The sequence below is a fragment of the Scyliorhinus torazame genome, chromosome 5 (genome assembly GCF_047496885.1).
Source record: "Scyliorhinus torazame isolate Kashiwa2021f chromosome 5, sScyTor2.1, whole genome shotgun sequence".
NCBI lineage: Eukaryota > Metazoa > Chordata > Chondrichthyes > Carcharhiniformes > Scyliorhinidae > Scyliorhinus > Scyliorhinus torazame.
Window position 1 is genome coordinate 250,706,584 of NC_092711.1, and position 26,303 is coordinate 250,732,886.

Sequence of the window (26,303 nt, forward strand, 5' to 3'; positions counted from 1 at the left end):
GTCGGGCAGGCCGTTAGTTCCTGGCTCCCAGGAGAATACAGCGCGGACATATTTAAATGAGTCTAATGGCTTATTTAAATATGCTGATCTGGATCATGCCCAGTGAGGATGAGATCCAGATTGCGACATCTTGCGAGATTTCAGGCGTCTTGTGAGTTGCAAATCTCACAAGAGGCATCTCGCAAGATTCAACGGCTTTGTCCCGATACCAAGCTGTGAAGAAGGCCTATGGTGTGCTCGCGTTCATTAACAGAGGGATTGAATTTAAGAGCCATGAGGTGATGATGCAGCTGTACAAAACTTTGGTAAGGCCACATTTGGAGTACTGTGTACAGTTCTGGTCGCCTCATTTTAGGAAGGATGTGGAAGCTCTGGAAAAGGTGCAAAGAAGATTTACCAGGATGTTGCCTGGAATGGAGAGTAGGTCTTACGAGGAAAGGTTGAGGGTGCTAGGCCTTTTCTCATTAGAGCGGAGAAGGATGAGGGGCGACTTGATAGAGGTTTATAAGATGATCAGGGGAATAGATAGAGTAGACAGTCAGAGACTTTTTCCCCGGGTGGAACACACCATTACAAGGGGACATAAATTTAAGGTGAAAGGTGGAAGATATAGGAGGGATATCAGAGGTAGGTTCTTTACCCAGAGAGTAGTGGGGGCATGGAATGCACTGCCTGTGGAAGTAGTTGAGTCGGAAACATTAGGGACCTTCAAGCAGCTATTGGATAGGTACATGGATTACGGTAAAATGATAGTGTATATTTATTTGTTCTTAAGGTTGGCACGGTAGCATTGTGCATAGCACAATTGCTTCACAGCTCCATGGTCCCAGGTTCGATTCCGGATTGGGTCATTGTCTGTGCGGAGTCTGCACGTCCTCCACGTGTCTGCGTGGGTTTCCTCCGGGTGCTCCGGTTTCCTCCCACAGTCCAAAGATGTGCGGGTTAGGTGAATTGGCCAATGATAAATTGCCCTTAATGTCCAAATTGCCCTTGGTGTTGGGTGGAGGTGTTGAGTTTGGGTAGGGTGCTCTTTCCAAGAGCCGGTGCAGACTCAAAGGGCCGAATGGCCTCCTTCTGCACTGTAAATTCAATGATAATCTATGATTAATCTAGGACAAAGGTTCGGCACAACATCGTGGGCCGAAGGGCCTGTTCTGTGCTGTATTTTCTATGTTCTATGTTCAAGTCATACATAATGAGGCCGTTGAATCGCGGCTGATTTCTCCTATTGTCAAAACCATAACAACATCAGGTAGTTAGAATGCTGGTATATTTCTTTTGTATTATGTTGCTGCAGTAAATGTAATCGATTACATTTCCTCTGTCCATGAAATGTAAGTTTTAGAAAAATAATTTCTTTACCTGCCCGAAGAACATTCAAACACAATCTGCAATGCCTGAAGCCTGGACCAATGGTGTTTCTCCCTCTTTTTGGGTGGGCTCCACACTGAAGATTGGAATTCCACTAGGAATGTGCCATGATTATTCAAATGAGACTGACAGTTCTGACTCCATGGGGAGAGGATCCTGACTTTGTGGTTAGATTGGTGTCCCAACCCCACAAAGTCTGGGGAACAGACTCCTGACAAGGCCCTACAGCTCAGAAGAAGCAGGAGGCTGGCCTTTCAGGTAAGAGAGAAAGAGGGCGCCTCGATCTTGAGCAGCTCTCTCAGCAAATTTTAAAACTTTTAAATTAAAAAATGTAACACTGCTAGTCAAGGAGGGAAGCGAGAAAAAAGGAACTCCAGGGCAGTTAACCGACATTAGTCGTCGAGAAAGTGCAATGCATTTATAAAGTCATAGGCTAATCAAAGTCAACATGGTTTTATGAAAGGAAAATCATGTTTTTCAAATTCATTAGAGACTTTTGAGGATGTAACTGATTGGTTAGAGAAAGGGGGCGGGATTCTCCCCTACACAGCAAGGCGGGGGGTCCCGGCATGATGGAGTGGCGGGAACCACTCCGGCGTTCGGCCGCCCCAAAGGTACGGAGGTCTCCGCACCTTTAGGGGCCAAGCCCTCACCTTGAGGGGCTAGGCCCGCGCCGGAGCGGTTTCCGCTCCACTGGCTGGTGGGAAAGGCCTTTGGCACCACGCCAGCCGTGGCTGAAAAGGTCTTCGCCGGGTGACGCGGGTCCGCGCATGCGCGGGAGCATCAGCGGCTGCTGACGTCATCCCCGCGCATGCGCAGGGGAAGGGGTCTCTTCCCCCTCCGCCATAGTGAAGACCATGGCTAAGGCGGAAGAAAAAGAGTGCCCCCACGTCACAGGCCCGCCCACGGATCGGTGGGCCCCGATCGCGGGCCAGGCCATCGTGGGGGCATCCCCCGGGGCCAGATCACCCCGCGCCCCCCCCCCCCCCCCAGGACCCCGGAGCCCGCCCGCGCCGCCGTTCAAAAGGTGGTTTAATCCACGCTGGTGGGACAGGCATTCCAGCAGTGGGACTTCGGCCCATTGCGGACCGGAGAATCGGCGGGGGTGGGCCCGCCAACCGGCGCGCCACGATTCCCGCCCCTGCCGAATCTCTGGTGGCGGAGACTTCGGGACACAGCGGCGGCGGAATTCACGCCAGCCCCGGCGATTCTCCGACCCGGCGGGGGGGTCGGAGTATCCCGCCCAGGGTTACCAGTAGATGTAGTATCCCTGGATTTCTAAAAGACGTTTCATAAGATGCCACACAAAATGTTAATTGGCCGGATAAGGGCTAATGGAGGTAATATATTAACATGGATGGATGATTGGTTAATGGACAGGAAGCAAAGGGTAAGCATAAATGAGGTTTTTAAAAATTAGTCAGCTGTGATTTGTGGAGTGCCAACCAATTAAAATCTATATTAATGACTTTGCCACAAAGGTAAAGAGTGATGTATCTGCGTTTTCTGATTAAATGTAAGCTGTGAGGAGAACACAGAGGCTGTAAAGAGATATGGGCAGGTGGAGTATATTGTGGGTAAGTGTGAGGTTATTCACTTTAGCCATGAAATTAGAAAAGCAGAATTGTTTTTAAACGGCATGAAACTTGTAAGTGTTGATGTTCAGAGAGACTTGGGTGTGCTCATACAGGGTACACAAGGAGTTTGCAATTGCTTGCTGTGCCTGCATGCTAAGTCAAATGGCCTGGATTACAGGAAGTCTTACTACAAACGTACAGGGCTTAAATTGAGACCACACCTGGAGTACTGTCCATATTTAAGGATATACTTGCATGGAGGCAGAACAGCAAGGTTCACCACAGTGATTCTTGAGATTAGGAAGTTAACCTACGATGAGAGACTGAGTGAACTTAGCCTATATTCTCTGCAGTTCAGAGAACGTTGAGGTGATCTTATTGAAACATACAAGGTCCTGAATGAGCTTGGCAGGGTAGACATTGAGAGGTTGTTTTTTTTCTGCCTGGGGAATCTAGAACATCAGGTCACAGACTCATAATAAAGAGTTGATCACTTAGGACTGGGATAAGGAGAAATTTCTTCACTCAAAGGATTGTGAATCTTCAGAATTGTCTATCCCCGAGAGAAGTGGATGCTCCACAACTGAATATATTTAAAGTTGAGATAGACAGATTTTTGGCCTGTCAGGGAATCCAGGGATATTGTGAGTGAACAGGAAAGTGGAGTTGAAGCCCACAATCAGCCATGATCATGTTGAACAGCGGAACCGGCTCTGCAGACTGTATAGTCAACTTCTGTTGCGTCTTGTGCCACCATTACGGAGGGGAAGGGTGGCCAGCAATTGGAGCTACTGTACCATGGTAGGCAGGAAGGGTTACAAATTTGCCTGGAGCGCTGGCTCGGTTTGCTATTTCATCCAGGCAGCTGGCTCAGTTCCCAACACTGTCGGTGACCCACAGGCTGGCTGTCCATCCATTTGTCAGAATTGGCTTTTCGGCCAGAAAACTGGCCTGGGAGCAGGGTGGTGTTGTCAAATTGAATTTCCATACCAGCCCACCTCAATACACGCCCCCACATGGTGGCCAAAATCTGTCCCATAATGCAAAGGTTTCCACTGAAGCATAAAAACTCAGTTCCTAACACTAAGCCTTAAACTATCTAAAATAATAATGATATAGTAAAGCCACATCTCATTGTGAAATCTTAGGCGTGACTGCTCGTCTACACCCACCACACTGCACCCTCCCAAACCTTGTCGGCGAGGAGCCATTACAAGCTGCAGGTAGACTGGATAGGGGCAGTATGGGACCTCTGCCCATCATTGGGTAGGAAGTCCCGTAATCAGGAGCTGCTGGCAAATCTGATTGGCAGCACCATCAGTGCATTAGTGAGCACTGCCAGGAATGCAACCAGGAAGAAAAATATGATTTCGGCGGGAGAACAGCTGGTGAGTCAGTTCCAGCGGGAGCACTGCGGAAGGAGGTTGCTGGGAGGTAAGTCAACCTTTAAAAGCACTCGTCTTTGCAGGGGCAGGCCAGTCGATTTCGGCGGGAGAACAGCTGGTGAGTCAGTTTCAGCGGGTGCATTGCGGAAGGAGGTTGCTGGGAGGTAAGTCAACCTTTAAAAGCACTTGTCTTTGCAGGGGCAGGCCAGTCGATTTCAGCCGCGTGAGAACAGCTGGCTGGTTAGTCAATTTCAGCAGGAGCTGAGAATTTTTCTTTTTTTTTTATAAAATTAGTTTTTTAGGCGGGATCAGGAAGTCGACCCGCGGACGTCTGGGAAGACCCTCACCAATAAATTCTGGTGGAGAGGAAACCCGAGACACTACACGTGTAGAGTCTCCCACCCGCCCTCCTCCTCTAACCTAATAATAAAACCCATTGGTCTGAGGTAAGTACCATATTTTATTATATTATTATTATTTTTTATAAAAATTTAATTTAGTTGTTAGCCAGATCTTGGTAGAAAGTTAGAGGAATGGCAGGGAAGGGAGTGCAATGTTCCTCCTGCAGGATGTTTGATGTGAGGGATGCAGTTAGTGTCCCTGCTGATTTTACCTGCAGGAAGTGCTGCCATCTCCAGCTCCTCCAAGACCGAGTTAGGGAACTGGAGCTGGAGTTGGAAGAACTTCGGATCATTCGGGAGGCAGAAGGGGTCATAGATAGCAGCTTCAGGGAATTAGTTACACCAAAGATTGGAGATAGGTGGATAACTGTAAGAGGGACTGGGAAAAAACAGTCAGTGCAGGGATCCCCTGCGGTCGTTCCCCTGAGAAACATGTATACCGCTTTGGATACTTGTGGGGGGGGGGGACTTACCAGGGGTAAGCCATGGGGTACGGGCCTCTGGCACGGAGTCTGTCCCTGTTGCTCAGAAGGGAAGGGGGGAGAGGAGCAGAGCATTAGTAATTGGGGACTCTATAGTCAGGGGCACAGATAGGAGATTTTGTGGGAGCGTGAGAGACTCACGTTTGGTATGTTGCCTCCCAGGTGCAAGGGTACGTGATGTCTCGGATCGGGTTTTCCGGGTCCTTAGGGGGGAGGGGGAGCAGCCCCAAGTCGTGGTCCACATTGGCACCAACGACATAGGTAGGAAAGGGGACAAGGATGTCAGGCAGGCTTTCAGGGAGCTAGGATGGAAGCTCAGAACTAGAACAAACAGAGTTGTTATCTCTGGGTTGTTGCCCGTGCCACGTGATAGTGAGATGAGGAATAGGGAGAGAGAGCATTTAAACACGTGGCTACAGGGATGGTGCAGGCAGGAGGGATTCAGATTTTTGGATAACTGGGGCTCTTTCTGGGGAAGGTGGGACCTCTACAGACAGGATGGTCTACATCTGAACCTGAGGGGCACAAATATCCTGGGGGGGAGATTTGTTAGTGCTCTTTGGGGGGGTTTAAACTAATGCAGCAGGGGCATGGGAACCTGGATTGTAGTTTTAGGGTAAGGGAGAATGAGAGTATAGAGGTCAGGAGCACAGATTTGACGTCGCAGGAGGGGGCCAGTGTTCAGGTAGGTGGTTTGAAGTGTGTCTACTTCAATGCCAGGAGTATACGAAATAAGGTAGGGGAACTGGCAGCATGGGTTGGTACCTGGGACTTCGATGTTGTGGCCATTTCGGAGACATGGATAGAGCAGGGACAGGAATGGATGTTGCAGGTTCCGGGGTTTAGGTGTTTTAGTAAGCTCAGAGAAGGAGGCAAAAGAGGGGGAGGTGTGGCGCTGCAGTATTACGGTGGCGGAGAGGATGCTAGATGGGGACTCTTCTTCCGAGGTAGTATTGGCTGAAGTTAGAAACAGGAAAGGAGAGGTCACCCTGTTGGGAGTTTTTTTATAGGCCTCCTAATAGTTCTAGGGATGTAGAGGAAAGGATGGCGAAGGTGATTCTGGATATGAGCGAAAGTAACAGGGTAGTTATTATGGGAGACTTTAACTTTCCAAATATTGACTGGAAAAGATATAGTTAGAGTACAATAGATGGGTCGTTTTTTGTACAGTGTGTGCAGGAGGGTTTCCTGAAACAATATGTTGACAGGCCAACAAGAGGCGAGGCCACGTTGGATTTGGTTTTGGGTAATGAACCAGGCCAGGTGTTGGATTTGGAGGTAGGAGAGCACTTTGGGGACAGTGACCACAATTCGGTGACGTTTACGTTAATGATGGAAAGGGATAAGTATACACCGCAGGGCAAGAGTTATAGCTGGGGGAAGGGCAATTATGATGCCATTAGACGTGACTTGGGGGGGATAAGGTGGAGAAGTAGGCTGCAAGTGTTGGGCACACTGGATAAGTGGGGCTTGTTCAAGGATCAGCTACTGCGTGTTCTTGATAAGTATGTACCGGTCAGACAGGGAGGAAGGCGTCGAGCGAGGGAACCGTGGTTTACCAAGGAAGTGGAATCTCTTGTTAAGAGGAAGAAGGAGGCCTATGTGAAAATGAGGTGTGAAGTTTCAGTTGGGGCGATGGATAGTTACAAGGTAGCGAGGAAGGATCTAAAGAGAGAGCTAAGACGAGCAAGGAGGGGACATGAGAAGTATTTGGCAGGAAGGATCAAGGAAAACCCAAAAGCTTTCTATAGGTATGTCAGGAATAAGCGAATGACTAGGGAAAGAGTAGGACCAGTCAAGGACAGGGATGGGAAATTGTGTGTGGAGTCTGAAGAGATAGGCGAGATACTAAATGAATATTTTTCGTCAGTATTCACTCAGGAAAAAGATAATGTTGTGGAGGAGAATGCTGAGCCCCAGGCTAATAGAATAGATGGCATTGAGGTACGTAGGGAAGAGGTGTTGGCAATTCTGGACAGGCTGAAAATAGATAAGTCCCCGGGACCTGATGGGATTTATCCTAGGATTCTCTGGGAGGCCAGGGAAGAGATTGCTGGACCTTTGGCTTTGATTTTTATGTCATCATTGGCTACAGGAATAGTGCCAGAGGACTGGAGGACAGCAAATGTGGTCCCTTTGTTCAAAAAGGGGAGCAGAGACAACCCCGGCAACTATAGACCGGTGAGCCTCACGTCTGTAGTGGGTGAAGTCTTGGAGGGGATTATAAGAGACAAGATTTATAATCATCTAGATAGGAATAATATGATCAGGGATAGTCAGCATGGCTTTGTGAAGGGTAGGTCATGCCTCACAAACCTTATTGAGTTCTTTGAGAAGGTGACTGAACAGGTAGACGAGGGTAGAGCAGTTGATGTGGTGTATATGGATTTCAGCAAAGCGTTTGATAAGGTTCCCCACGGTAGGCTATTGCAAAAAATACGGAGGCTGGGGATTGAGGGTGATTTAGAGATGTGGATCAGAAATTGGCTAGCTGAAAGAAGACAGAGGGTGGTGGTTGATGGGAAATGTTCAGAATGGAGTACAGTCACAAGTGGAGTACCACAAGGATCTGTTCTGGGGCCGTTGCTGTTTGTCATTTTTATCAATGACCTAGAGGAAGGCGCAGAAGGGTGGGTGAGTAAATTTGCAGACGATACTAAAGTCGGTGGTGTTGTCGATGGTGTGGAAGGATGTAGCAGGTTACAGAGGGATATAGATAAGCTGCAGAGCTGGGCTGAGAGGTGGCAAATGGAGTTTAATGTAGAGAAGTGTGAGGTGATTCACTTTGGAAGGAATAACAGGAATGCGGAATATTTGGCTAATGGTAAAGTTCTTGAAAGTGTGGATGAGCAGAGGGATCTAGGTGTCCATGTACATAGATCCCTGAAAGTTGCCACCCAGGTTGATAGGGTTGTGAAGAAGGCCTATGGAGTGTTGGCCTTTATTGGTAGAGGGATTGAGTTCCGGAGTCGGGAGGTCATGTTGCAGCTGTACAGAACTCTGGTACGGCCGCATTTGGAGTATTGCGTACAGTTCTGGTCACCGCATTATAGGAAGGACGTGGAGGCTTTGGAGCGGGTGCAGAGGAGATTTACCAGGATGTTGCCTGGTATGGAGGGAAAATCTTATGAGGAAAGGCTGATGGACTTGAGGTTGTTTTCGTTGGAGAGAAGAAGGTTAAGAGGAGACTTAATAGAGGCATACAAAATGATCAGGGGGTTGGATAGGGTGGACAGTGAGAGCCTTCTCCCGCGGATGGATATGGCTGGCACGAGGGGACATAACTTTAAACTGAGGGGTAATAGATATAGGACAGAGGTCAGAGGTAGGTTCTTTACGCAAAGAGTAGTGAGGCCGTGGAATGCCCTACCTGCTACAGTAGTGAACTCGCCAACATTGAGGGCATTTAAAAGTTTATTGGATAAATATATGGGTGATAATGGCATAGTGTAGGTTAGATGGCTTTTGTTTCGGTGCAACATCGTGGGCCGAAGGGCCTGTACTGCGCTGTATTGTTCTATGTTCTATGACTTAAATGGACCCCAGAGTCAAGGGTATTGGCTAGATAGGGTTTGGGGGAGGGGGTGGTGTGTTTAATACAGCAGCTGGGGAGGAAGAAAGGGTTGGTTCTATCTTAGGGAGACCACCCCTGATTCACAAGGGGTAGCCCCCAAAGATAATATCCCTTCTTTCCTGTCCTTTGAGAAATTTGTAAAAAAAAAAAAAAAAAATCTAATTGCCCATTCCCATACAACTGCCCCCACCAACCATTTTATGGCTTGGGCAGTGTATTATTGGGATCAATTGGCTTGTTAACAAACTCGATCGATCCTTGATTATCTATTCAAATGTGGTGGGCAGGCTGTCAATTTCAGTGTTTGGGCCCCTCCCCATATAGGGCAAGTGTGAAAATCCACTCAATTTTACACGCCCCTCCCACTGAAAACACATGTAAAATGCTGTCCTTTGTGTAAATGTATGAATAGAGACAATTTGATCAATATACAGCAACTCTGAATTCATTTGGTGAAGTTTAACTACAAGTGTACTTCTAAATTTTCCCAGAAAACTGGGAAGACTTCAAACCAAGTTTAGTACATGTTGAGGGTTAACGTTTAAAAAAATGTCCTTTATCAGAGTTACAAAGTCAGAGCATTGACAGGGACAAATCCCTAACCCAGCTCCTTACCTGCTCCAAAAACCAATTCAAATTGAATCCAATTTATGGTCCCCACAGGAGAGACACACCAGATCCATGTATTACACCTGACCTCACGCTCATCTTAGCCAAAAGACCGAGAAGCAATGGGGTTTAAAGTTATAAGATGAGAATGTATCTCCTCTTTGAATGTGCATGCAATGAATTCTTCAATTTTGCACAGGAAGAGAGGCAGCTTATGGAAGTGAGGTGTTCCCTCGATGGTGAATCAGAGAATGTTTTTGGCTGATTTTGATTGGCCTTTTGAGGTAACCTGGGGCCTAGGAAGCCTTCAGCTCACTCTTTTAGCCAGGTTTTGTAAAGAACAAACCTTCTAACTTATCTTATTTCGGAATAACATTTCATAGCACAGATGCACTTTACTTCACTTCATTTCTTATTTGTTTGCACGTTTATATCAAATAAATTAAATGAAGGGTTATAAACACCCAGGACTTCTGGAAGCCCGAGGCATTTTCAAATTCCCTGAAAATGTAACGGTTACTCATTTGGCACTAAGTCTTTAACTTTGCAAAGTATTCTTCAGGTTAACAAAAGATAAAAAAGCCAAAGAGGGCAGCGTTCACGATTCAAGTATAGTCAACATGGCCATCTCCAGCAATTGGATAAATTGTATAATAGTTAAACAACATCTATAGGGTATGTTAAAATATTCATCACTATTACTGTAAAAAAATAGTACTCCCTACAGAATACTGACCAACATCAAATCACCATTTTCTTTCTGTTAAATCATGTAAGCAAGTATTGGCAAAGAATTGACAGATTATTCAGAACCAATGTTCATCAATAATTCTCAAATATATTCATTGAATGGAAAATGGAGGGATATATAGCACTGTCATGCACAACAGGTTATGTAGGTTGTTCCAGTACATCATTCTCTTCCTTCCATTCCATTATGAAACTCTTCTCAAGGTCTACTTTCAGATCAGCTTTTCAAATTTGTAGCTGATAAAAGATACCAATTATTTTGATCAATAGATATTGCCAGTTTCAAGCAACTGCTGGTCCTTACATACAATTAGTATAGAACTAATCTCTTTATAACAATAAATAGTCACTATTGTTTCCAGCAACTTATACTTAAAGTGTGAACTCATGGTTAAGTTACATTTATTTCATTTGCTATCATTATAAGGATTGGCCAGTGATCTGGGGTCGAGTAAATCCACTGTTCTTGAAGTTTTCTGTTAAGAAACAGTATCTTGTTTTTATATGGTCAATATAGGTTTCATCACAAAAGGTAAATCAAGTCTACAGCTACTGATTTAAGAACTCTGAACATGTAGGGTTGGAGAGTTACCCATATATTAATTCTACTTCCATTCCTTAACAGAGAATGAAATAACTGCTCTCTGCTCCTGTCGAACCCCTGAATCTTACCAACTGTCAAAGAAGTGGCACCATTAGAAATATAATAGCAAGTGATTCCTGGCCCAGTGATGTCATTCCAATGCTATTTGACTTGAGGTCATGTAACTTAGAACCTGAACTGTCTCTATTGTGGCTTAAAACTGTAACAATTCAACCTCTTGTTAAATTGTTTTCCGGTTAATCATTTCAGTGGGCATCTGGAACAGGTAGAATTTAATTGGGCAATTGATTATTTTCTCGTATCTGTCCCAGGTGCAGCTGTGCCTTTTCGACTGATTTTCATCCTGATAAAATACTGTAAAATACTGTAATTGTACATTTCAGGAGTAGTGCTGCCACAAATGAATCACCATCTTCCTTCACCATTTAACAAATAATCATGTTATGTTAGGCAATGCTGTTCTAACTTTCCATATTCTCGGAAGTTGATCAGTAGAGGGAAAATTAGCTCAAGTTTACAATTACATTGTGAGGCATTGAACTGTGCATAGCAGGAAGACTCCAGGGCCAGGCCAAGTTGGCTGCTCTCAACCAAGATGGCAGCAGGAGCATGACAATTTGCCTCAGTGATCCTGGGTTTGGGAGTAACACAATCAGCTTATTTACACTACAACATGCATGTCTGGTGGGGACAGGATCAGGTTTGGTTGTGATGACTCACAGCAAAGCAGCCTGCCAGCACAAAAGTGACCACTTGGGCGAGGTGCCAAAGATGCGCTGGTACATGTGACACCATACCACAGCATGACTCAGTGATAGGAAGGGAGAAAGTTGAAAGGACAAGAACAAAAGACAACTTATTAAGAGTTATCAATCAGATTGCAGTTCATATCCAACCTGAAAAATCTGGAGATTTTCTTTCCGACCCCAACATGAACACCCACAATCCATCTTTATTTTATCACTTTGGGCTTTTTTTTTTTGCAACCTCTAATCACCTATACAAAGGGTAAGCTCGACATAAATTATTTGCAATTAAGACTGCTGGAATTCAAGAAACTGTAATACAAAAACTAAACTTGTACAAAAGCAAATTTAAGTAACTTAACTAAGCACGACATGTATATTACAACTGTTATCTCTGTTAATAGATTACTGAGTAATAAGAACATAAGAACTAGGAACAGGAGTAGGCCATCTGGCCCCTCGAGCCTGCTCTGCCATTCAATGAGATCATGGCTGATCTTTGTGGACTCAGCTCCACTCTCCGGCCCGTACACCATATCCCCGAATCCCTTTATTCTTTAGAAAGGTATCTATCTTTTTCTTAAAAACGTTTAAAGAAGGAGCCTCAGCTGCTTCACTGGGCAAGGAATTCCAGCGATTCACAACCCTTTGGGTGAAGAAGTTCCTCCTAAACTCGGTCCTAAATCTACTTCCCCTTATTTTGAGGCTATGCTCCCTAGTTCTGCTTTCCCCGACCAGTGGAAACAACCTGCCCGCATCTATCCTATCTATTCCCTTTATAATAATTTTATATGTTTCAATTAGATCCCCCTGCATCCTTCTAAACTCCAATGAGTACAGTCCCAGTCTACTCAACCTCTCGTCATAATCTAATCCCCTCAACTCTGGGATCAACCTAGTGAATCTCCTCTGCACTCCCTCCAGTGCCAATATGTCCTTTCTCAGGTAAGGAGACCAAAACTGAACACAATACTCCAGATGTGGCCTCACCAACACCTTGTACAATTGCAGCATAACCTCCCTAGTCTTGAACTCCATCCCTCTAGCAATGAAAGACAAAACTTGATTAGCCTTCTCAATCACCTGTTGCACCCGCACACCAACTTTTTGCGACTCGTGCACCAGCACACCCAGGTCCCTCTGCACAGCAGCATGTTTTAACATCAGTGCTTATGCTTACTTAGATACCTAAAAGAATTCAAATAAAAATTAAGAAACACTGGGCTAGATTTGGCGGGGTGGGGAGGGCAGACCACTCCCTCCAACACCCCACCCACAGAAGGAAGGTCAGCCTGCAACCATAAAGCACTGGCAGCGGGATAGAATATGTGAGAGTGGGACTTCTGCCCCTCAGTCAGGGGGGGAAGTCGCACCCTCGAGAGCCCAGAGCTTAGAAGTGGGCACTACCAAGACTGAAAGTAAAAACAGGAAGAGTGACGGCTGATGGAGACAGGCAAGTTCTGGGTTATTGGGCAGGGTGGGATCTGAGAGCCAATTTAAGGAGAAATGGGGAAGAGCTGGTGACAAGGATTGAAGGGGGTGGTGTCATCTCAGGGGGGGGAGGGGGGTGGGAATGACGGGGTGTGGGGTGGGGGAGCATGCTCTCATATGATAGCCTACCGACTCTAGACCACTCGTCTGTGCCAACTGTATTATGGCATGGGCAGCGTAATATCCTGATCAATTGATTTTAATTCTTTATTTAAATATGCCAAGTGGGCTGCTGATTTCCAACCCATGAGTATAATTTAAAGTTAGTTCAAATAATTCAGAATGGAATGTAATAATGATTTGATTAAAAAGGTCTTGAATTACAATCTTTCCTTCGGGTAAAGGGAGTAGTAACCTAGTCACATTTCCATCCAAATCAGAGTAATGACTGTACCTTTTACAATATGAATAGTAAATCTTGAGTATCTTCAAAAGGATTAAAAGATATTCATGGGGTAGTATTATGGATTCTTGCGTCAAGAGTTTGGTTGTTGGGTTTACAAGTTGTTCACAGCACATGCATATTAAACTTCATTTCAGCTATTGCTCGGAGTCTTTATTGTGGGTGGTGTTACAAAGGCTGTTGTGAAGTTGCACAGCAAAGATGGTGTCCATTTTATTTCACCTTGCATTTGGTACTCAAAACTTGATGCTAATTTAGGACATTCTACAGAAAAGCTTGAGAAGTTTTCAGCTCTAAAATTTTTTAACGTTTTAATTCTAAAACTTCAGAAGCATCAATGTCCTTTTGAGAAAACAATTCTGTTTGAAGATCCGCTAATAGCACCAGATAAAAATATTTTAATTATTTTGTGCTGCTAAGTTCTAAATGCATATTTTAAATATTTTAATAACATTAAGACAAATATCTGTGTCCAAGATAAACAACAATCCTTTCTGCATGTAGACAACTTTAACATAAATGTACCAGAGAGAACTTCCCCAATTTGTAATTGTAATTGGTGCTGAACTATTCAGATTATATCGAGTTATTCAACCTTAGTTGTGAAGAGAACTCTAATTGACCACAATAACCAATTGTTTATGTTTATGAAGGGGAAAGGAATATCAGACTTCCTGCTTCTGACCACAATCCACTGCTAGAGAGTAGGTTTGAGACATTGGGCGAAGATAAACCACGGCTCAATTGTGGTAGCTCCAATGGTTCAATATGCTGTGCATGCTCAATATCGAGTATACATAATCTGGGCAAGATGCAAGAGTGCATCTGACACAAACCACTATCACCTGGAGGGAAAGGGAGAAGGGTGAAAGCATTCAATTTTTTGGAATAAGATTGACCGCTAACAATAATATATGAATATTACTGCAAAATTTAAACTTTGCTAAGAAACAATAATAACTATTAGAATATATTGCAACTGAAAATAAACCAGGCAAACTCTGAAAATTTTATCAGGTAACTTAAAAAAAATTTTTTAAAAAAAAGTTATTCTTTTTTTAAATTTAGAGTACCCAATTCATTTTTTCCAATTTAGGGGCAATTTTAGCGTGGCCAATCCACCTACCCTGCACATCTTTCGGTTGTGGGGGTGAGACCCATGCAAACACGGGGAGAATTTGCAAACACCACATGGACAGTGACCCAGGGCCGGGATCGAACCTGGGACCTCGGCGCTGTGAGGTAACAGTGCTAACCATTGCACCACCGTGCTGCCCTTTTACCAGGTAACTTGGTAAAAATAATAATGCCTATTTCAAAATAGAACGTTTAGAACTGTTTATAGAACAGCCTAGAGAGTTTCAGTTAACTCCAGCACCGGAATGCTATAACAAATTAGGCCATTTAACAATCAATTTTAGCATAAAAGAGGTTCTTTTTACCAACCAGAGCCTTTAAAAATGCTTTACTTGAGTCAATAGCTATGTAACTTTGAGCATGTTAAGTTTTGGCCAATGTAACAGAATCTGTTAAATTGTCTACTGTGATTTAACCTAGCAAATTTATGATCTGTTATAAAAGTGGGTTCAGTTGCAAAGCAGTTGTATATGAACTCAGGCAGCACATATTGACTAGTTTATTCAATGTAAATTAGCCTTCTCCTTTGAACGCTAGTTACCCACAAATACAGAGCAGTCTCTGCCAGCATTGCTAATTATACTTAAAATGCAAAAATACTTGCATTTATATAGCACCTGCCAACATCTGAAGGGGTTTTCCAGCTAATGAAGTACTTTTGAAGTTTAGACACTGTAGCAACATGACAACTAATTTCTGCACAGCAAGGTTCCCAAAACAGCAATGTGATCATGACCAGATAATATGTTTTTGTGATGTTGATTGAGGGATAAATCTTGATGAGGATATCGGGAATAACGCCTTCCCTTTATCAAAACAGTTTCAAGAGATCTTTTACATTCACTCAAGAGAGCACATGGGAGCTACAAAAGATGGTACCTTCGACAATGCAGCACTCTCTCAGTGCTGCACTGGAATGTTAGCTGTGATTTCTGTGCTCTTCCCCGAATGGAACTTAAACACAAGAAAAATAAATACAGTTCAACTTGTGAAGTAAAATTGAAATGTGTTCACCAAATCACCTTTTTTTCTCAAACCATATTAATGGAAGGGATAATATTCTTTCTGATGGACGATGCTCTGTACTGACTAATCATAATCACAATGGAAGAAAGCTCTCACTGGTTACAAAGGTTTGCTGGTTGGAGTTAATTTTCAAAGGTTTGGAACTCTCACTTGAATGCTTCTTTTTGACTAAGACTAGTTTCAGGATAAAAATGATTAGCAGCAACCATAAATGAAGCCATATAGTATAAGAATTGATGAAAGTCAGGTAGTTACAAAATACGTCTCATTATTGTAAATAAATAATTTCTGGGCAAGCTTGGGCTTTCTCTCTTTAATCCCATTCTTTACATGCAGGTAATATTTGTTTGATATTAACGCAGGTTCAAGGAAATTAAAGCCATAATATTTCTTTCATCTATATTTTATGTCTGGTTGTTTATGATTAGCAATTAGCTAATAATTGTCAATTGTTATCTTTTGAAATCACAGCTGTGTTAATTGCTGCTGGACATTAACCTTTCCAATGTTTCAAAGTGCGAATTCTAAAAGTTTAAAGAAGAACATTTTCATTAAGAACATAACCTTTCCCATCCTAGATGGCCGAGGTCCAGCATTTACAGTGAAGAACAAAATATATTCCAAAGAATGTTCTTGACAAAGTTTAAAAATTAGTCCATACCTCAACGCCCAAGAACATTTTAATAGGTCAGTGCATATACTAATTGCTCCATCATGTGTTGATAATACACACCAACTGTAGTTCTCATTGCCCTCATTAAAATCCATAACAGACCATATTTATTTTATGTTCCATCCTGGGATTTTTTCCATTAAGTATTCATTTGATATATTTATTATTGATAATGCTTCTCTACATAATGTGAAAAGGAAAGGTTCTTAACCAGATTTTGACAAAGGATTATGGTATTAATTTTGCTTTCAAACCACAATGGCATTAGTTCATTTTGACTATTTCAATATGAATAAGCAAATAATTTTGTTAGTAACATGATCATTTTGATTGGAGTTTGCACATTCTCCCCATGACTGCATGGGTCGCCCCCCCCACAACCCAAAGATATGCAGGATAGCTGGATTGGCCATGCTAAATTGCCCCTTAATTGAAAAAAAGAATTGGGTACTCAAAATATATATTTTTTAAATGATCATTTTTATTGTCTGTGTGCAATTCATTGGCATTTAATACTTTTAGTGTTTCAACAGGTTAAATACAGCCCTAGAGGAATTTAAATATCTTACAAACAAATCAGATAATTTGTAAAAGTTACTTATGGTCTACCTTTTAAAAACACAGCCACGTTAACAAGTACTACCTGGGCAGAAACTAAGATAAAAGCCGAAGAATACAACTCACTCCAAGCTATCATTCATCTTACTTCTTCATACAAAAGGTTAATTTAAACAACTTTAGATACTTTGAATATCTTCAAGATGACTGCGTTATTATCTTTAGCTTACAACAATGTGTATGTATAGAATGAATGTGTATGTATAGAACGAATGTGTATATAATCATATATTGCAGGCACATGCACACAGAATTCAATGCACAAAGATGAAAAAATACACACAAAATACATTGTTTAAAAAGTGATATTTTCCTAATGATATTTTAAAGGAATCAATTAATTTTCAAAACAAGATTGTTTCAGAAAAGCTATTTCCAAGTGATTTGCTAAATGTGCAGATACACAAAAAAAGGACCTCTTCAATTTACATTCCATAATTCTCAACTTGACCAAGATGGTGTCAAGTCTTCCATTTCTAGATTAGCACGACAAAGATTAAAGTAAGGTCTTCCTGAATATTATTCGTATATTAATGATACAATAACATTTACCTTAATGACTGTGGAAGGAGATAATAAAAAATGGTAAAATTATTCTTGCTGATCAAAGATAATGAAATCCATATGATTTTTGTTCTTGTTTTAACATTTGTTTAAGACTACTTTAATTCAAACTCTATCATTAAAAATGCAATAAATGATGCAAGACAAATGGAAGATTGAAAGACTGGTCCCTAGTCATGCCCGTGGATCTAATCACAGCCAATACTTGTTTCCGAAATGATACAACCACTGGTCTAATGGCTTCTACTGCTATGGGTCACAAAGTTCTTTGATATTTTATTTTTAATCTCAGTCAGATAGGATGCCTATCTCTTTGCACCACATGCCTACAATTTAAAACTTAAAAGGAACTTGTAGCAAGGACTCGGAGATCCAAATCTCTGATGGCAGGGGCGAACATTGAAACTGGGTATGGAACATAAACAGGGCTATTAGAGTTCAGTCACTATTTTGAATTTTGACAATAACAATAACTTTTTTGAATTAATAAATGGACTACAAGTGGATTAAAGAAGTCACAGGATGTACCTTTTTCAGTTTACAACAATGCTGGAGAGCATTGGGCATGGATCTCCAGGCAACATTCAGCCCAATATTGACACTTCCTTCTCAACCTGTCTTTAAAAAAAAAAATCCCAAAATACTGCCTGTCAGTAACAAATATCTATTTATCATTCTAGGTACCAAGGCGGAGGGAGGGAAAGATAGAGATCACATTTTAATTAAAATGGCTCTTTCGTAGTCTCAAACCTCCCCAGTTCTATGCTAATTATGTGAAACGCTCAACGGACTTGGTACTAACTTTTGAAGTCATTAATGCTTCCCACCTGAATGCCCGCAGCAGAGATAAAGTCTAGACACAGAATCAGGGACTTAAAACTGTCTGCGTGGGTGTATTTCTCAAAAATGTCGTTCTTTGTTTGGTTTCTCCTCTATTTAACAACACTCAGTTCATGTTTGGCCATGTCTTGCTATGTTAGGAAGGACTTCCTGAGAATTTTTCTAACGGACTTGGGCTACTTGGAGTTGATGCATTTCAACTTTAAACAATGCTAAAGTATTAAAGTGTAGTGTTAGTTGGTTGATAATACACACCAGAATAAACTATCTCCTTCGATAATTTGTGTACAAATATCTCCCTGGCTTGGTTTCAATTCCTTGCCACCTTTGACAGTTCATGGTGTAAATACTAAATACTTGCGACTAAATTTGCTCGGATGAAACGTCTCCCTTAATTTTTTCAGAAGACGTTTTTCGATTCGGGGTAAACAGGCGCAGTTGCACAACTTTACGAAGGAAACGAAATGAAGCAAAAGTACACGAATCCTAAACCACTCAGCACAGCCCTTCGATTTTTAAAGTCGATGTAATTGGTTTACTTTGCAGACACACACTGGAGCCGGAACACTGCCACCCTATCAAACGTTGTGGGTCTGACCCAGCTAACGAAGAAAAGGGCGCCTCCCGACCCTGTACTGACCAGTTTATCCTGCGGGTTCCAAAAAACAAACAACAAAAAAAAAAAGAGCCTCCCCAAGCTGAGGGGCCCGCTTTCATTTCATTCGGGAGGAATCCTCACCTTGGCCCATCGCTAACTCTCACAACTTTCCGAAACATTTCTCCAGCTTGCGAAATACAAACCCATTTAAAAAAAAAACAGGGGGGGGGGGGGAAATAAAAACCCTTTTGGTTTTGGCGCGGCCCGTTCTCCAGCACACAGCGAAGCCCAAACAAGACCGTTGTTGTTGTCGTGGGCAGTAAGAGTAATAAACAGCAGGAGGGCGGATTTCTCTGGCCTTTTACCTGAGTCAAGTCGGGCGGGTGCTCCAGCATCCTAATGGCCGGCTTGATGTCTTCAAACACCGGCTGCTCCTCACGGACTCCGTCAGCCATGCTCACTGGTTTGAGCTGAGTAAAGACAGCGTTCGCTTCTGTGTTGGGCACACTAATTGCGAGCCCACTGCTCGACATCACTTTCCTTCCCGCTGTAACTTTACTTTTAAAAAAATATGTGTGTGTGAGTGCTTGAAAGGAAGACAAAATAAGGCGGACGAAACGAATTCCAAACTTTGCCCACAGTAATGCCTCACTGCACGGTGCTCGCGCGAGCCTGCCTCTGATCTGATCTCAATCTGTCACTCACCTGAACTATACCTGAACGTAGCTCCTGTGATTGACAGCACAGCCACCAATAGCGGCCCGGGCCCGGCTGTCAATCACGACGGCTGAGGGAGGGGAGGGACCGTGGGGAGGGGGAGGAGCCCGAGCTGGTTTGGCAGGGACTCACTCATGTGGAGATTGGCTTCGATGTTACACCTCCGCATTAAGCAATGCCGGCCATTGCGAAATACAAAGTTTGGGAAGTTTTTTTTGAAGAAAAGGTTTTCTTTTATTTTCTGGGGGAGGGGCTGGTTTGTGGGTGGTCTATGAAATGTATGTCTGGTGTTTGGTCTCTTTTCCAAATAATAAAGCGATGAAAAAATGTCCGTCCATTCATAAATCTAACAGACGCAGTTGTAAACACTACTTTGCAACCTCAATAACAGTTTATTACCGCAGCTTGAAAAAAAATCTGTTTAAGATGCAGTAACTGCTGGAGAAGGCGCCGGGCCGTCAGAGCCAGGTTCCTCTGCCAGAGTGAAAAACAGTGCTGATTTGTCATAGGAACTAACAGCTTTATTCACCTGTTGACTGTTTTAACAAAAAAAACAGATATGCACTCGTTAAAGGGGAAGTGGCACTTCCAATTATTGTATTGGAAGTGTCTGAAGATTTTATCCTATTCATTTCACATCATAGTGACATGCTTGATGTAACCTGTGCATACGTATACATACAGAAAACAGGGAGCTCGAGATCAAGCTTATTATCCAAGTTCAACCTGCATTAAGAAATATTGTTATTTTTATATTACAGATAGTGAAATCGTCGATAAATTCCCGTGAAGTTTGAGATTATTTGACAATTGCGAAGAAAAAGCAATAGAGAGAAAATAGTGTGAAAAAAAGAGAAAAATTGGACAGTGGAAGGAACAATTGAAAATATGTTGATTTGGGACAGGTCATATAGACTTCAGCATCTTTTACTGCCTGACATTGTCCTATAGTAGCTTGCATTTACTGACAACTGTAACTTAATTAAATGTTTCAAGCCACTTCATGTGAGTGTAATCAGACCAAAATTGACATCCACCCACCGAAGCAACTGTGAGGGCAGGAAAGGTACATTTTAAGGGTACATTTAAGGGCAGAAGGTACATTTTAAGGGGTGATTTTAAATGGGGATGGAGAGTTGGAGAGGCTTAGGGTGTGAATTCCAGAGCACAGGGCCTTGATTACGTTTTATTATTTGTTCAAGGATGAGGCCATTACTGGCAAGGCCAGCATCTATTGCCATCCTTAATTGTGCTTGGGAAGGTGGTGGTGGTGCATGGCCTTTCTGAACTGCTGCAGTCCTTGATGTAGAGGTACAGGCACAGTGCTGTTAGGGAGGGAGTTGACCCAGTGACAGTGAATGTTTATTTTTGTTGTATCCAGTACCTAGTTTGATGCTGGGTGGTCCAATCCTACTTTGTTCTTACTTGTCTTTTCTATAGCAGTTGGACACAAATGAGTGAGTTATTAGGCCATTTCAGAGGGCTGTTAAGAGCCAACCAATAGCTGTGGGTCTGAAGACACAAGTAGGCTAGACTGGGTAAGGACAGCCAATTTCCTTACCTAAATGACATTACTTAACCTGATCGCTTTTTACAGTCAATTCATGGGGTTTCAGATGTTGGAGAGTCCACAACTAGGGGTCACAGCCTAAGAATAAGGGGTAAGCCATTCCGGACTGAGATGAGGAAGAACCTCTTCTATCAGAGAGTTGTGAACTGGTGGAATTCTCTGCAACAGAAAACTGTTGGAGCCAGTTTGTTAGATATATTGTCATGTGAGAGTACCTTCAAAAAATGGGTGTTTAAGATATGTACCTTTAAGAATTGGGTATTATCAGTGATGTCAGAGTGTGGGTGGAGCTGGGCTGTCTGTCAGCTTTTTACTTTTGTTTTAGGCGGTTTGCTGCAGGGTGTGTTTTAGTTTTAGTTTTCAGTGTTGGAGCTGAAGCCAAACCAAGCAGGTGTACTGCTGTTCTCTCTGCCATCAAAAGTCTCTCTCTTAATCATTTGGTGAATTCAGAATTATAAATGTTCTCAGTAGTGAATGTAAACTTAATGTGCTTCTGTTGAAAGGGGTTTCTTCTGTTTTCTGGATGTTGTTTGGGAAGTTGTTAAGGATTACTTAGTGTTGTATTCTTTGGGTGTTGTATTTGAATTGATGGTTGCTAAGATGTTCACCGTTTGTTTTAAAAAGGTTAACTTGAGTTCATAGAATAAACATTGTTTATGACAGTAGGGTTTGTTAAAGTGGTAAGGAAAGCCCAAGTGAAGTGAAGGAGGTGCAAAGGATTGTACAGCCTGATCAAGAGGTGATTGATAAGAAGGTGCCAGATCTCTTTAAAGAATTTACTTGTGTGGGTAAAGTTTACTCATGTGTATCAGGAGGAGCAGGTAAAGAAGTCACAATTTTAAGAGATATGGGAGCTAGTCAATCTTTAATGATAAGAGATGAGGAGTTACGTAGTTTGGGAAGAATGTTGCCAGAAAAGGTGGTAATATGTGGAATTCAGCGTGAGAGAAGTAGTGTTCTATTATATAAGGTAAGGTTGGAAAGTCTAGTGAAGAGTGGTGAAGTGGTAGTAGGAGTAATAGAGAAAGTATCTTGTCCAGGAATAAAGTTTATCTTGGGTAATGATATAGCTGGATCGCAGGTGGGAGTGATGCCTACTGTGGTTGATACGCCAGTGGAAAATCAGACAACTGAAGTGTTGAAGGACGAATATCCTGGGATTTTTCCGGATTGTGTAGTAACAAGGTCGCAAAGTCACAGGTTAAGACAAGAGGAGAAATCAAGGAGTGAAGATGAAGTTGAAGTACAATTATCAGAAACGATTTTTGATCAGATGGTTGAAAAAGAACAAGAACAGATGGAGGAGAGGCGGACATTTTTTGTTCAGGAAAATTGGCGGAGTTACAACAGAAAGATATAGAAATGAAATGGATGTATCAGAAAGCATATACAGAAGAGGAATCTGAGTGTATACCAGAGTGTTATTACCGTAAAAGTGATGTCTTGATGAGAAAATGGACACCTTTACATATGCAGGTGGATGAAAAGTGGGCAGAAGTTCATCAAGTAGTATTGCCGGTAGGGTATAGAAAGGAGGTGTTGCGAGTTGCACATGAGGTACCAGTGGGAGTAAGGACATTTGGGAATGAGGAAAACTCAAGCTAAAATCCAAAAACATTTTTATTGGCCTGGTCTACATAAAGATGTAGTTAAATTTTGTCAATCATGTCAAGTGATAGGGAAACCTCAAGCAATGATAAAACCCAGCACCCTTAATACCCATTCAAGCATTTGAGGAACCTTTTACAAGGGTCCTAATTGATTGCATAGGACTGCGTCCTAAAACAAAAAGTGGGAATCAATATCTTTTGACTATAATGGATGTGCCTACTAGGTTTTCAGAGGCCATTCCAGCTAAAAAGATTACAGCTAAAAAGATTGTGGAGGAGTTACTTAAATTCTTTACTAGATATGGACTACCCACAGAAATACAATCGGATTAAGGATCAAATTTTACTTCGAGGTTATTCAGAAAAGTTATGGATAGTTTAGGAATAAAACTATTTAAATCAACTGCATACCATCCAGAATCGCAGGGAGCATTAGAAAGGTGGCATCAGACATTAAAGACAATGTTGAGGGTTTATTGTCACGATTATCCAGAGGATTAGGATAAAGGAATTCCATTCATACTGTTTGCAATTAGGGATGTGACTAATGAGTCAACCAAATTTAGTCCTTTTGAACTAATTTTTGGTCATGAGGTAAAAGGACCACTTAAATTGATTATGTAAAAATTGGTGAGTGAAAAATCGGAAATTACATTATTGGATTACGTTTCAAATTTTAGGGAACGATTAAATACAGCAGGTGAATTGACTAGACAACATTTAAAAGTTTGATGAAACAGGTAGCGGACAAGAAATCCAAAGTTTGTAGTTTTGCCAGTGGAGATAAAGTTTTAGTAGTGTTACCAGTGGTAGGTGAGCCTTTAAAAGCAAGGTTTTGTGGACCTTATCAGATTGAAAGGAAATTAAGTGAGGCAAATTATGTGGTAAAAATCCAGATAGAAGGAAGATTCACCGAGTGTGTCATATGAATACGCTTAAAAAGGTACTTTGAAAGGGAAGGAGAGAAAAAGGAGGAGGTTTTAATGATTCTAACTCAAAGTGATGAACCAAATCCAGATGACTATGAATTTGACATACCTCAAATTAAATTGGAAAATTAGGATGTTCTTAAAAATTGGGATAAATTGTTGAGTTACCTTCCAGAGGAAAAACAGACTGACCTGAAAGAGTTATTGATATCACATGGGCATAATTGTGGAGATAAATTGGGAAGTACTAAAATGGCTATACATGATGTAGATGTGGGAAATGCTGTTCCAATCAAACAATAGCCATACACACTTAACCCTTTAAAATTGGCACAAGTTAACAATGAGATTGAGAGTATGCTTTAAAATGACATAATTGAAGTGGGTTGCAGCCAATGGAGCTCACCCATAGTGATGGGACCCAACGGTTGTGTGTGGACTATAGAATGGTTAATGCAGTTACAAGAATGGACTCTTATCCTATCCCACGTTTGGAGGATTGCATTGAGAAAGTGGAGCAATCAGCTTTTATTTCCAAATTAGATTTACTTAAAGATACTGGCAGGTACCTTTATCCGAAAGGGCGAAGGAGATTTCAGCTTTTGGATTCCAGATGGTATATACCAATTCAAAGTTATGCCATTTGGCATGAAAAATGCCCCAGCCACATTTCAATGGTTAACTAACAAAGTCGTTTCAGGATTACCCAATTGTGCGGTATACATCGACAATCTGGTAATTTTCAGCCAGACATGGAAAGAACATTTAAAACATCTGATGGAGTTATTCGATCGACTTCAGGAGGCGGGTTTGGTGATAAACCTAGCCAAAAGTAAATTTGGAAAGGCCCAAGTCACTTACCTTGGCTATACAATCGGACAGGGTCGAATGGTCCCACGGTATGTGAAAACAAAAGTTATTGGGGAGTTTCCAATACCCTCAACACGACGGGAAATAATGCGATTTCTTGGTTTGAGTGGATTTTACCGGAAATTTGTACCCAAATTTAGCAGTGTGGTTGCTCCACTGACGGACTTGCTCAAGAAGCGTAACAAATTCCAGTGGACAGCAGAGTGTCAATTGGCATTTGATGGCCTGAAGGCTGTGTTAACCATTGCTCCTGTGTTAGCCATCCCAAATTATATGAAACCATTCAAAGTGGCGGTTGATGCGAGTACTGTGGGTGTAGGTGCGGGGCTTCTACAAGCCGACGACGAAGGGCTAGAGCAGCCTCTTGGTTATTTTTCAAAGAAATTGAATACTCACCAGAAGAAGTATTCCACGATTGAGAAGGAGACTTTGAGTTTGGTGCTGGCTTTGCAACATTTTCACATTGATGTGACCAGCAATCCGTCTGACATCGTTATATATACTGATCATAATCCGTTGACATTTTTGGAGCGATTCCGGAATAACAATGCAAGGCTGTTTCGCTGGAATTTATTGTTGGATCCATTTCATTTAAAAATAGTACATGTGGTGGGACGAGAAAACGTGATAGCCGATGCTTTGTCACAAATGTGATGAACGGAAGCAGTTTCAGTTGGAGGAAGAAGAACGTAAAGAAATGGACTATATTATTATACCTGTTTCAGTGTGTTGTTTATTGAAACAAAAAAGTATATTTACTGTGTGCATTTCTTAAAGAATGGTGAAAAATGAAACGATCTTGAAGTTGATGGTTTTTTTTTTCTTGGGGGGAGATGTGTCATGTGAGAGTACCTTTAAGAAATGGGTGTTTAAGAAATGATCCTTTAAGAAATGGGTATTCTCAGTGATGTCAGAGTGTGGGTGGAGCTGGGCTGTCTGTCAGCTTTTTACTTTTGTTTTAGGCGGTTTGCTGCAGGGTGTGTTTTAGTTTCGTTTTCAGTGTTGGAGCTGAAGCCAAACCAAGCAGGTGTACTGCTGTTCTCTCTGCCATCAAAAGACTATCTCTTGATCATTTGTAATTCAGAATTATAAATGTTCTCAGTAGTGAATGTAAACCTAATGTGCTTCTGTTGAAAGGTGTTTCTTCTGTTTTCTGGATGTTGTTTGGGAAGTTGTTAAGGATTACTTAATGTTGTATTCTTTGGGGTTGTATTTGAATTGATGGTTGCTAAAGATGTTCACTGTTTGTTTTAAAAAGGTTAACTTGAGTTCATAGAATTAACATTGTTTTGCTTTAAAAAATACTTTTCCATTTCTGCTGTACCACACCTGTAGAGTGGGCCGTGTGCTCCCCATACCACAATCTATTAAAAGTTGTGGGTCAGGTGAAATCCATGATACACTTTGGGGTTCTCTAAACCCTGGCCGATAACAATATTCAAGAGGGAGATGGACGTGGCCCTTACGGCTAAAGGGATCAAGGTGTATAGAGAGAAAGCGGGAGTGGGATATTGAATTTGCATGATCAGCCATAATCATATTGAATGGTGGTGCAGGCTCAAAGGGCTGAATGGCCTACTCCTGCACCTATGTTTTATGTTTCTATGGTCACCATTGCTGAGACTAGCTTTTTAATTCCAGATATATTAATGAATTGAATTTATATTCCCCAGTTACCATGGTGGTATTTGAACTCCAAAGCATTTGTCTATACGGTAAATGAAACAGCCCTGGGGAAAATTGATGTACAGAGAGATC

General features: G+C 42.1%; 1 protein-coding gene across 2 annotated transcripts in view; it reads right to left on the reverse strand.

Annotated features, from left to right (window-relative positions):
• klf5l (Kruppel like factor 5 like) overlaps positions 1-19,542 on the reverse strand; it is a 79,839-nt gene extending 60,297 nt beyond the window's left edge. Inside the window, exon 1 of one of the 2 annotated variants that reach the window (XM_072505343.1) lies at positions 19,215-19,542. In XM_072505343.1, coding sequence (XP_072361444.1) covers positions 19,215-19,382 — 168 coding nt within the window. In that variant the 5' untranslated portion in view covers positions 19,383-19,542. Of the gene's footprint in view, positions 1-17,939; positions 17,994-19,214 lie in introns of those variants that run through there. The other variant, XM_072505344.1, reaches the window with a different exon arrangement.
• Between the last annotated feature and the right edge of the window lie 6,761 nt (positions 19,543-26,303).